General features: G+C 44.5%; 1 protein-coding gene across 3 annotated transcripts in view; it reads right to left on the reverse strand.

Moving 5' to 3' along the window:
• Positions 1–11924: 11924 nt before the first annotated feature.
• The window catches only part of BAZ1A (bromodomain adjacent to zinc finger domain 1A), a 65338-nt gene continuing 64144 nt past the window's right edge, over positions 11925–13118 (reverse strand). For all 3 annotated transcript variants that reach the window (XM_030451938.1, XM_030451937.1, XM_030451939.1), the window contains exon 27: positions 11925–12956. In XM_030451938.1, coding sequence (XP_030307798.1) covers positions 12766–12956 — 191 coding nt within the window. In that variant the 3' untranslated portion in view covers positions 11925–12765. The remainder of the gene's footprint in view (positions 12957–13118) is intronic.

Here is a 13118-nt window from a genome sequence, read left to right on the forward strand (position 1 = left end):
CACAACCAGGGAGGGGGCAGTCACAACTTCTCTGGACAGTCTGTTCCAGAGGCTCATCATTCTCCTACTGAAGAACTTCTTCCTAAGATCCAGTCCAAACCTCTTCTCCTTCTGTTTAAAATCATTTCCCCTTGTCCTGTCACTGAACACTGATGAAAAGTCCCCTCACTGGCATCCTCCTGTCATAGGCTCAGCAGGCTTATTCTAAGGCTTGTTCAGTAGCACGGAACTGCTGTGTGTGAGTGCCCTTATCTCGTGCCCTTGCAGTACACCCACAACCACTCACGCAGGGCCTCTGTCTGCACATCCCAAACTCATAGAATGGAAGGTGGAGAGAGTTACCATTTCCAGAGTTGCGCAGCCAGGTAGATGCTTCAGGGATGACACCTCCAAAACTGTGCATGACTCACCCTCCATATTTACTACCATGGAAACTGAATAATGAATCAGAAGTACTTGTTGTTCTCTTCACCTTGCAAGATGCATACCTGAGGCACGTAGGGCTGCTGCTGCACATCACTGACCTGGACCCGACAGTCATCAGAGCACAAAGCACAGAGTCAGAGTACAGAAGAAGCAAGGGCTGAAGAAGGTGTATTTTATGACTTAGTAGAAATCTCTCAAGAAAAAAAATGAGTTTACCAGAACTGGAGAAAATAAAGAAAATTAATTATGAACTCCTCATGACTGTAACTGTTAGAGAAAGAACTTAGGATAGAGCCCAGTGGTGACCTTGGAGGCCAGAAATGGCCAATATCCAGCCATCCACAAGCTGGATCTCACTGCTGGAGCACTCCCAGACAAAGCTGATTCCCCACCTTGGAATCTCACTGCACTCAGGAAGCATTGAGTTTCACTACCCGTGTGCCACAAGACCTGCATCCCACCAGGCACCACCAAAATAGCCCTATGATTCAGAGAGCCCAGCAGCAGCACTAAAAGCTTTGTCAGTAATACCCTCTGCAGAACACATGCCTCTGAGGAAGCCCTCCAAGCATCCCCTCACCCTCCATGGATGGAAGAAATGACTCACCATGAGGCACAAGGCACTGTTTGTTTGGATTCAACTCCTGTATCCTCATTAGTAAGAAGAGATAATAATGGAGTAAATTACCTATTACATTGAAGCTCTGTGAAACTGTAGTCCTTTTTGTATCCTGTGCATCCTTTTTGCTTCTCTGTCAACATCAGTACAGCCAATGTTAACATTTCAGACTCATTTCCCATGGAAACAAGGCCTCTGCTTGGCTTCCTTAGGCATCCTCTCTTGCTTGGGCTAGTTCTTGTTTCAGTGACTCTTTAACTTCTCAATTTATTTGACTTAAATCTGGCAGAAGGATAGAGGTCACAAAAGTAATTAAGATCATTAATTAAGTAATTAAGTTTCATAAAATAATAATTTGCTATAGAAGAAAGTGAGCCTGTATGTCTACCAACCAGTTAAACTCAGGAGCTTGTTGGTTTCTGCTAGAGACATAATACATAACCATATTTCCTTCAGGAAAAGGACTACGAAGTGAAAGCAGAGGAGCTTGCATCGGTGTGCACTGAAATAGCAGAAAGTCTTAATACCATTCAGCTAAAAAAAAAATCCATCGTTCAAGAGAGAGAAATCTACAGGAAACTGCCTTTGATGAGATCCACTGCTCAGGTCACTTCCTTTTTCCCTTTGCTCCCCTGTGTACCTATGTGTACTTCTCTCCAACAATTCTGTATGTTCAGTGAGAGTGCAAAGAATGCCAAATAAAATCTAAGTTCTTGTAAGTGTTAGAAAAAAAAACACCAGACAGACTCTGGGGTTTTATGTCTTTCCTTACACTGCAGGTACATTTCTTTAAAAAAAACTACACGGTAAATATATTTGACTCTAAGTGGTGGATCCTAGCGCGAACTTGCAGGAAGTTCCCAGCCGTGCAGTGCCTCCCGTGGGCTCTCACCCTGAAAGCCTGCAGCCAGGGGCAGGATGCTGCAGAGTCCAGATGCCCCTCGAGCTCTGCTCTCGGATCAGGAGACGAATTTTCCCGAGGGAAGCTCCCGCCCCGCTGTCATTGGCAGGGTCACTTCTGCTGGTTTAAGCAGCTTTTTCCAATAGCGTGGTGCCCAAATCCCTCAGGGACTCCACGCTCTCAGTCAGCTTCTCGATGGCTCGGGCAGGGCGGAGTGAGGAGGAGCGAGGTTCCGGCTGCTGCTGCTGCCTGAGGAGCTGGGCCGTGCCCGCTGGCCTCAGCCCACCGCAGCGGAGACTCAGCCGGGACCATTGCATCACCCTCGCCGGGCGCCCCGGACTCCCGTGCCAGGACATTCCTCTGGCTGACTCACGGCCCTGAGCTGCTCCCCCGCTCCCGCCGGGCTCAGCAGCCCCAGCGCGGCACCCAGGGTGCTGCCTGCCCCAGCCCGGGGGGCTCCTGCCTGCCCCAGCCCGAGGGAGCTCGGGCCTTCCCCGCCGCCGCCCGCAGCCACCGCCCCGGGCTCCCGCAGTCCCACCCTCCCGGGTCCAGCCAGGGTCCTGCGGTTCCCCGCTTGGTTTAAGCAGCCCCTTTCCCCGCAAAGTGGAGCTGCTTTTCTACCCCAGCGGTGGTGTGGCTGTAGAAAGCTCCCTCCCCTCTTCCCTTCCTCTTCTTTCCCCCTCCCCCCCCCCACTCCCCCTCCTATTTGTTTTTTTTTCCCCTTGGAAAGTTCTTCGACTGTCCGCGTTCCCTGGCCAAGCTCACCTCATGGCCGTGGGCCAGGAGAGCAGGCAGAGGGAGCCAGGAGGAAGCAGGAGCAGTGTGAAGCCAGCACAGGTGCTGGAGGAGCAGCAGCCACATGTTTTGGGGGGCAGGGTGGAATTCCCCTCTCTGCTCCTGTGACTCTCTGTGCCGGGCTGGTAAGTCAGACTTGCCAGTGAATCATAATGCTGGGCAGCCACGAGCCTGTCATTGGTCAAGGGACAATAAAAGGGAGATTTAATTAAAATGTTATGTGTCGTGTAATGACATAACTTTGCAGATGGTATTTAAACATAATGAAAAAGGAAATAAAATTTCTTCCTATGAGAGCTATGCGGAAGGTAATGGCAGAAAAACCACTAAACGGAACAAAGAAAATTCCCCTGATGTCTAAAACACAAGGAAACTGTGCTCAGCCTTATTAATAAAAACAGCAGATAAAAATTACTTTGAAGTAATTAGCACATATTTGACATTCACAAAGGTTTGCACATTTATAGCACTAGAAAAAGTAGCTACTAATTACTCTGACAGCCTTCATAAATTTCTGTATGCCCTGCAAAATGCATTTTCCCCAGGAGCAGTTTCTTCCCACATCTCTCTCTATTTGTTGCCTCCATTTCACAGCTGAGATAAATTTACAGCATAACCTCAGGTAAAGAAGGATTTACAAGCCCAGCCATTGACTATAACTCAATTATTCAATGTATTACCTTTTTTTTTCCAGACAACTGTCACTTCCATTGTAAAGGTAGTATTTTTATTTATTTTTCACTTTTTTATTCTGAGTTCTCAAAGCTCTTTATTAAAATTATTAATGAAGTATCCCCACCCAATGAGTATTATCCTAGTGGATGGGTTGCTGGAGTCACTTGGGAAGTCTGTGGTGAGCACAGGCACAAGGCAGGGAGGCTTGTATCCCCATCCCTGCTTTAAACCACAAACCAACTCTCCTAAGAAAGGAAATGTAGGTCAGCCATAACAATTATTTTCTTGAAAGCTCTGTTTCAAGCAAACAGCAAAGTCAGAAATTATTTCTCAGTAAGCATCCTCTGACAACACCAGGTCTGAGGAGTTTGATGTTGGCTGATACCTCCAACTACCAGTGTGTCAGAAAGGACAAATTTATCTGTGCATCCAGTGAAGCAGAACCCCAGTTATATAGGAGACAGGGATGCAGTGTGCTAAATCCTGTCTGAGGCACAGTATTTGCTGTGTATCACGGTATATTACTTCTTAGAGTGAAATGGCAAGAAGGGAGCCAAAGTGACCTTTAAAAAACCAGGTGTATATAGCTAACCTATATACTTGGTAAGTTGATTAGGGGAAAAACTGACAGAGTGCTTTGCAAGAATAGGGTGTAACACTAAACAAAGTATACATTTTACTATTTAATTATTCTAATAAAACAAAAGTCCAGAAATATTCTTCAAGCAGCAAAGCAATGGCATAATATGTTGTCTGTATCAATCACCTGAAAAAACCTTCAGTTCCCTTTGTGTTCCTGTTTCATGTATGTAACGTTTTCTTATAAAAGAAGCTAGTGGCACAGTCCCCTAAAAAGTGTAAATTTCTCATCCTAAAAGCATGCCAACTGTGAAACCAGTAGGAGGAAAACCCAAAACATTTCCCAGTCCTGCCAGCATGTTTTCAACTGAAGGACTCCACTTTTAGTTTGCAATACATTATTCTCATTATGTACGTCTGCAGCAGAGTAGCTGCTGCACAGAGGGGAGAGAACACATGGGAAGTCATGGGAGCTCTTGCCCCGAGCCCACAGCATCCTCTCACAGCTGCTGCTGAATCCACCAGCTTCATATTCCTTCCCACTATTCAAGGACACACATTTGAGTAGCACAGCAGAGATCCTGATAATAGTTTTACCCATGTCTGTCAGGAATTTCTAGCAGAGCTATGAAACTGTAATGCATGAGGTTAGTGGGGATGTTAATCAATGCAATGGTCCCAAGAGGTGATTCTTCAGGAGCAATTTCACCCATCCCTAACCTACTGAGCACACCTGTGGGAGGTGGCCAGGTAGAGGAACTCCTCCACTTAGTGACAGAGCTCCAGGAGGAGATGAGGAGGTTGAAGAGGTATTGGAGAGAGAGAAACTTCTGGAATTGCACACTACTTTCCCTGGGACAGGCCCAACAGGCAGGCAGGACACATGATGCAGAGGATCCCATGTCCTCTCTCTACCTTGCTGAACATGGTGACTCAAGGGATAGGAGGCAATGGTGACAAGTTCCTGCCCAGCACAGGAACAGTTCCTGCCCAGGTCACAGTTCTGTGACCACCACAACTTCCCCGGTGCCCTTGCAAAACAGATGTGAGGCTCTGCAAGTCCAAACCAAACACTGATGAGGACAATGGTTCATCCAGTTTGGAAATGTTGCTGAGGTTAAGTGAGCCTACACCTCATGTCAACACCACTTCCATAAAGAAAAAAAGACAGTGTCATGGTCAAAGGTCATTGTCATAGGAGCCTCTCTCCTGAGGGAAATAGAAGGCCCAATATACAAACTCGACCCTGATTCTGAGGGAATCACAGAATTCTCATAGCTAGAAAAGACCTCCAAGGTCAACCATCAACATCCCCCCCCTCCTGAAAAAATAATATAAAATAAAATAAATTAATAATAAAATAAAATAGATGTATATCACCATGCCCACTAGAGCATGCCCTGAAGTGCCTCATCTATGCAGTTTTAAATACTTCCAAGGATGGCGACTCCACCACCTCCCTGGGCAGCCCATTCCAGTGCCTAACTACTGGTTTAAGTTGGCTGCCTCCTTGGAAGCTGTGTTAAAAATGTGAAGAGTAAGCTTCCTGCCCTGGTACAGCCCTCAGGTTGCCATTATGGATTTGCACCCAGGTGGACAGTGATGAAGTTGGGGCTAGAAGTCCAAAGGCAACAAAGGGAGACTTCAGGACCTTGGAATGGATGGTTAAGGGATCAGGAGCAGAAATAGTGTTATTCTCTATCCTACCAGTTGCAGGGAAAGATGAGGGAAGAAAGAGGAAGAGCCAACAGATCAATACCTGTCTCCAGGTTTTTTTGATCATGGGTTAGTTTACATGGCCTCAGGCCCCTGGTGACACACAGGGTACACCTGTCTGTAAGGGCAGCAAAGATTTTTGCACAGCAGTTATCAGGGTGCATAGGAAGAGCTTTCAATTGGATTTCGAAGGGAGGAAGGGATAAAATCAGACTCACTAGAGATGAGCCTGGGGGTGGAATGCCAATGTTTGAGGGATGGTGAGCTACCAAAGAATTCAGTCTGCTGTGTCAGTGTAGGTTGGGGAGGGAGACCCAAGTAAAGCCTCAACATTTACAACTTTCCCAACATGGACTTCATATTGTTTAGGTTTCTAAAAATTTGTTCAGCCACAGATCAGCAACTTTTCTCAGCAGAGAAGCAGGACAGCCGGAAGGTGTAATTTCTTGAACAAATTCAGCCTGATTTTCAGGAGGAAGACTGCCGAAAGTTAGGATGTGATCAGGCCTCATCAGATGAGACAATTTGAACTGCTGCACCTCCAGTAAAAGGTGGCAATGATTTCAGAAGGCTCTTTCCCTGCATTATATTCCATGTATGGATTCTACTTTGTTATGCTCTTCTTTACAGAAGAAAAGTGGGCCTGAAAAGTGGGCCCCCTGAGACAGCCACGATTCCCAGTGGGACAAGGAATCCTTGTTTTCCTATGGCTGCACAAGTGCAAGGCAGCCTGCAGATTCTGGACACTAATCCCAAGTCTTGCACCCTTGGCTTGATTCTGCTACTAAACTTCATTGCTTTGTGCTTTCATCCTGTCGGGATTATGTCATCACATTGGAATAAAGTCCTAGGAAAATGGATTGTTTTTAACCATGATCGGCAGTTCTATGACATTGTAGGTCTGATTTAAGGAGATATCTTTGCAATACAAAAAATAATCACCAGGAAAGGATCAAACCTTCTCCAGGAGATGGAGGAAGCCATCATGAAAGTGCCAGGACAGGAGAGATTAATTAATATGGCTTGGTTAGATTGGAAGTCTTGAAGGCAAGACAAAAAGGAGAACAGATGCTTTTGCTTCTGAGGTCTTAATATTATTAAAATTGCTTCAGACAGACCTCGGACTCATATTGCAGTATTGGATTTGAACAGAAGGAAACTGTAATTGGTGAAGGTTGAACCCAAGGACTGGCTCTAAGAACCCTCTTAGATGCAAAGGTGAACAGTTATGGAAACAGGATGCACAGATTAAACCTACTCAAGCATTGCAAAGCCCCCTCACAAAGTACACTGCTTAAGAAGTTGATCTTGCCTTTTAAAACTGTTAAGTTTTTCTTTTTCAGAGATCAATCTAAAAATAAAACATTAGCTAAGCCTAACATGCTAAATACATGAGTTGAGATCACTTTCTGGTGGTTGAGGATGGGCTTTAGGATGACTGGGACACAGGAATATTTATAACCCTTGCTGGATCGCTGGACCTGTCGGTCAGTGCAGAAGTGTCCTCTGGTGACAGCAGTGCTCACGAGTGGTGCCAGGACTGCAGAGCCCAACATGTGACTCCAGTGGTAGGATCTGCACAGGAATGCTCACTAAAGGCAGCTATGGAGCCCTGATCCCACAAGCAAATCTCCACACTGCCCAGACTCAAATGCAAAACTGCCATCCAGCCCCCAAACATTTCAGTATCCTGGCTTGCATTTCTGCCAGTTTAAAAGCATGATTCACAGGAGCCAAACAACAACACAAACCATGTCTTCAAAGTCCTTTCCTCTCTGAAAGAATTTAATCTGTAAAATGCTTGGGGAATTAAAACAGGAAAGTACAGAGATTATTACACATGTTCTTGTAGGACTCTTAATCCAGGAAACAACTATATAAACCCTAAATAAATGGGTCAACTAAGAACAGCAAATTAACAAAACACAGGTTAGACTGTGTACTGCCTTAGCACAGCAGGAAAATCCCTGCAAGACAGCTTTGTTTCGAGGGACATTATGGTGCAGGCACTTTGGTTTCTGTTCCTCCTCATATAGGCCTCTGTCAGGAGAGGCTGCAGCAGTGTCAGGATGCAGGCAGTGCCAGGCTGCAGGCAGTGCCAGGTTGTAGCAGTGCCAGGCTGCAGGCAGTGCCAGGCTGCAGCAGTGTCAGGATGCAGGCAGTGCCAGGCTCCAGCAGTGCCAGGATGCAGGCAGTGCCAGGATGCAGCAGTATCAGGCTGCAGGCAGTGCCAGGCTCCAGCAGTGCCAGGATGCAGGCAGTGCCAGGATGCAGCAGTATCAGGCTGCAGGCAGTGCCAGGATGCAGGCAGTGCCAGGATGCAGCAGTGCCAGGATGCAGGCAGTGCCAGGCTGCCTCCACACTGCAACACAATGCTAGGGCAGTGGCACTCTGCTACTAGAATAAAGACCCTTGCATGGTTCTTTGAAACAAATCTGTGAAAAGAAAGGTGAACGACTGTTGAAGAGAATAAGTGAAAGCTGATCTTCTGTGGTCAGTGGTTTGGAGAGTACGCTGTCATGTAACATCCTTGTAGGAAACTTGGCCCAACCAAACATTTCTATCATCAACATCAAGTGACCTGAACAGCCGGATGCGCTCTGAGAGCAGCGGGGAGGGAGCAGGCAGAGCGTTTGTGCTTGCTGCCTTCTCCCCCTTCTGGCAAAGGGTGAGGGACTCTTATATGGGGACAAACACCTGCGACCTGGGGGAGTATTGATAGTTGGACGCAGTGATCTTAGAGGTCTTTTCCAACTGTGACAATTCCGTGATCCTGTGACCTGGCTGGAGCCATTCCTGACATGCCCAGGGCTTTGCACAAAGCAACGGCTGATACGTTCCTTTTTTGGAGGCACAGAAAATGTTGGGGTTTTTTCCTTTCTTATGTTATACCTAAATAATTTAAAACATGAAGTTATAAGAAAAAAGTATCTAAAATTGATTTCAGCAATTTTCCAGAAGAGACACACTACAAACCCAGGAAACTGATAAATTACAGTAGAGAAACAAACCCGAAGTTAAACTCGATGCACTTTCTGGAAAATGCATGCAGCCTCTGGCCTTCTGCAACTGTAAGCATTCCAGTTATAGTTCATATTGATCCTTAGGATTTTAATGAACTGCAAACATTAAAAAGCATTGGTTTGGAAATGCATTTGTTTGCCAGAATGCAGCTGCAGGTGCATTGCTGAGGGTGGAGTATTTCACCAACAGATCAGATTTGTTTGATTCCTGAAAAAATAAAACCAAATTTAAACACAGAACCCAGCACCATGTTGTCACCGAAGCTCAGCCCAATGGATGATATTGGGAGCTGGAGGAGGCAGCAGAAGGGTAAATCAGAGCTTTACCAGCACTTTCTTGGGTACTGGAGATGGACCTTTTGAAGACACAAAAGTGCAACATTCAGGAATGGTAACAATTACTTTAATAATCAGTGGCTTCCAAGCAGTTAAAAATACAAAACTTTGCACAAGTATATACACATACATCCACAAATACAAAGACATGTTTTAGGGATGGAGCTCTTTCAGCATCCTTACTAGGAAACAGATGGGAAACAAGTTGGTGGCTTACTTACCCATCTTCATAATTCTCCTTATTTGCAGCAGTCTTTCCTTTTGCATTTAGCTTACTCCAAACACCTTCAAACCTGACTGCCCCAAATAAGAAACTTTCTTATTGGTGGCACCTGGGGGTTCTCCAAGAGGGGTTGCTATGCAGGCCTGGTCAGTCATTCAAGCATTTGGCAAAGTTTAACAGCACTGTTTAAGGAAGCACCAAAGAGAGGAGTAGGTTGCTGATGAAGGGTGGGAGGAAGAAGACATCAGTTGGTCTAATGGTAGCAGGCTGGGAAATGAGGAGCCACTTAGAGCAAGCTAGGTGAGGCACAAGGATCACCCCTAAGTCACTGTTGTGAACCTCAAGGCAGCAGTCTAACTGTGCAGGGCAAAGATCTCCTGGAGTAACAGCAACAGAGCCAAATGCCACACAGAAAACTGCCTGCAGTCCTTAGGACACTGGCAAATTTTTTTAGAGTGAGATGGCGCTCGCAGGGTAGGAATAGCCCTGGGTAGGCTCAGGATGCATTAGCTGGACTGTTGCAATTAGTTGTGACAGTGACCCACACTAGGCAATGTAACCAGAGTTAGGTATTGTTTATTGGAATACAAACAGGTGTAGCTTAGAAGATACAAGACTGTTGCAGGGCAAGGCTTAATTCAGTGGTTATATCAACAACTCAAAACTCATAAAGCACGTTTTCAATCTCCTAAATCTGAAAGTACGAGATTACCAGTCCAGCAGAAACACGTTAGCAGGACTCGGATGTGGGCTGGTGTCCCCAGGGACCTGCTCCCTGAGCATGCCCAGAGAAGAATCTCCATTTCTGGACTGTGTCAGTTCCAGAGAGGGCTGTCTGGGGGCAGCGGGGAGCAGTGACTGGGCAGTGTTGGGCTGTTCGGGGTCTGGCAATCACAGCCTCCCTGTGATTACACATGGAAGTTCAGGCATGAACATCCTGGCCCTTGAAAGACAAAGGCAGAGACACGAAGCAATTCCCCTTTTTTTCCAAAAGGGTGAATGTAGAGGGAAATAAATAGTCACAAAGGAACTTCTTGATGTTTCTTAGAAATAGCATAGCTGAAGTTTGAAAAAGCTGCAATGAAAAGTACCATCCAAGAGTCTACTGCCAGAAAGAGAGAGCTTGGCTCGTGCTCTGTGCCTGAGCATATGACAAGCAATAAGATGACAAAAGGAACGCATGCCCTGTGAGCACCACCAAGGCCAAGGACAGTAAGATCTGCATTGTACATGTAGCCTAAGTCAATATTCAGCTGCTAAAAAGATAAGTGGGCACTTCTCTGAATTTGACCTTCAATATGTTTAACTGAGGCTGCAGGCTTGCAAATGTAGTGACAAATCAGTAACTTCACTAATAGCACCGGGACAGAAAGACCACCCTCACCAGCAGAGATCTGGGTTAAACTGTTCCCACCTGCTCTACCCAAACTCAGAATTGTAGTTTTGTTGCTGAGGGAAAGATATTGAAGGAAATCACTTTGGAGAGAGTGATGGGGATGAACAGCTGAAGTAGGTTTGGAACAGTAACAATTTAAATTGTATCTGCCACAGATGGACCTGTTCAGCTCACTATGCCCACCCCCCTCCCCAAAGAATTCACAGATCAGTCAATAGGGACTATTCATGCAAACAAGAACTTGCACAACTGTTTGTGCAACCTGCTAGCCAGGATGTGTACATCCTCTTGGGACTAGACAGATGCAGGGATATCAAGTACAACCTACACTTGCAAAGACATATTCTTGCTGCTCACATTCCTTACGGTGTTTAGCATTCTTTGTGGTGGGAACAAGAAATGGTTCTTTGAGCTGGACAAGACAGATATCAGCTCTGAACAAGGAAAAGCTCACACAGAAACTCTTAATTATTAACAGTTATTTCTAAACAATTTCCCTCCCACTGTTATAATTTTAAACTTTTTTTTTAATATAAAACTCTTCAAAACTGATCACTTGCCTGTCTATCACCATTTGTCCCCTAGGCTGAAGGGAATGACCATTCTTGCCACCTTTAGGGCAAGTTAAGCACTACAGCAGCAAAGAAAAACCCCAACTACAAAGCAAGTATCTGTCATCTCTGTAGCATACAGAGCCTTAATGCTACAAGAAGCCAGCACAAACACAGGGTTGCTGCAGCAAACCTGATGTTTCAGTTTTCCCTGCATTCTCCATGCCTACCTCTGTATTTCTGCTCCATGTTCTTAGAGGCTGGCACACCTCCCAGGTGGGCAAAACTCGTCTTAAAATGGGTTTAAAGCTGTTGACTTAAACTGAGTTTTAAAAAATCTCGATTAATAAATACTGAAAATAAAATTATCAAGGATAGTTTAAGGAAGCTCCTGGACAGCTAAACAAAGGTATGAAGTTTTACAATGTTATAATAAAGACCCCAGTTAAATACCATACAATGTAAACACATACTTATGTTACTCCTTACATACTGATGAAAATTTGCATCACTCAGGAGCCAGGAATACACTGGCTGCAGCTGCCAAAAATGTTGGTTGGGGTTCTCACATTGAAACCAAATTCTGCTGCCTTCTTTTTCCAGCATGTTGTCCTAGAAAGCTAATGGGGAAGATGCTGTAGCAACACATAGCATAACACAAAAGGAAATTCCAGAAGCTCAAAATACTTTAAAAATGTGTCATTTTATTTGTACACTTCCAAAGTTGTACGTAGAAACTTATAGTAGAGTCCTTTAAATTTACTCATTGCTAGAAGAACTGCTGGGGACACAGGAAGGTATTTATTGATTTATCATCAAGTTAGAGGGGAATAAACAAAACAAAACAAAAAAATTAAAATCAAAAACAATAAAACCCCACTGGAAAAAATTAAAAAGTTATGGAACTTTTTTTTTTTTTAAGCTCCAAGTACAAATTTTATAAATACAAAACAAATTCACAAATTACTTCGAATGCTAAATAAATATCTACTTAATAAACTCAGACTGAATACCTCCAGCCAGCACTGGTACAGTACTTAAAAGATATGCAGTTGTACTCATTCATGTGTAGTGTTGAGAAGATATGCTCAAACAAGTTTTAAAAATACACACAGTTTCTTCAACTGTGCCACAGCTGAAGATTTTATCAGAGTTGATAAAGCCCTCAATACCACAGCTCCTACAAAACCTAGAGGACGAAACAAGGTCATTTGATGCAGGAAAAAACTTCTGGAAGATATTGGGACACATGAATGTATTAAAAATGTACAAAACCTCTGTAAACCAGTACTGTATCCAGTACATCTATCAAAATTATTAGACACTGAATAAAACTGTAGCAAAGGTAACCTTTCCTACGTTCTCCTGAGTGCTTAATATTACATTGAGAATATAGTGCAGGCCACACTTCAAGGTGGTTAAACAGTTGTTATTGCTTTATACAGACAGGTATGACTGTGTGATTTAACATTTCATTTTAATGAACAGAATAAATTCCCTCAAAAAATCCTTTGGAAGGCAGAGGTTAGATTCGTGACTTCTTTGCCGCGGGAGCGGCGTGGTCCACATTACCGGATGTGATCGGAAGTCCAAGCTTTTGAGCTTGAATGTGGAAGAAAGCTTGAAGTCTAGTTCCAGCTTTTGCTTCACTTGTGTTACGAGGGTTGTATTCAAAGCAGTTCGAAAACATCAGCTCAATGTCTTCAATGAATTCCGCTGGTAAATGAAAAGGAAGTTAATGTACAAGGTCTCAAGTGATCAGAGAGCAGTATGATACAGCGGAATGGCACAGAGCCTACAGAGTGTGCACAATAATGCCTTCACTTATGTGTCATGTTTCTTCACCTATGTGTCACGTTTCTGTCATCATATTATTGA

Source organism: Calypte anna, chromosome 5A, assembly GCF_003957555.1.
Source record: "Calypte anna isolate BGI_N300 chromosome 5A, bCalAnn1_v1.p, whole genome shotgun sequence".
Taxonomy (NCBI): Eukaryota; Metazoa; Chordata; class Aves; order Apodiformes; family Trochilidae; genus Calypte; species Calypte anna.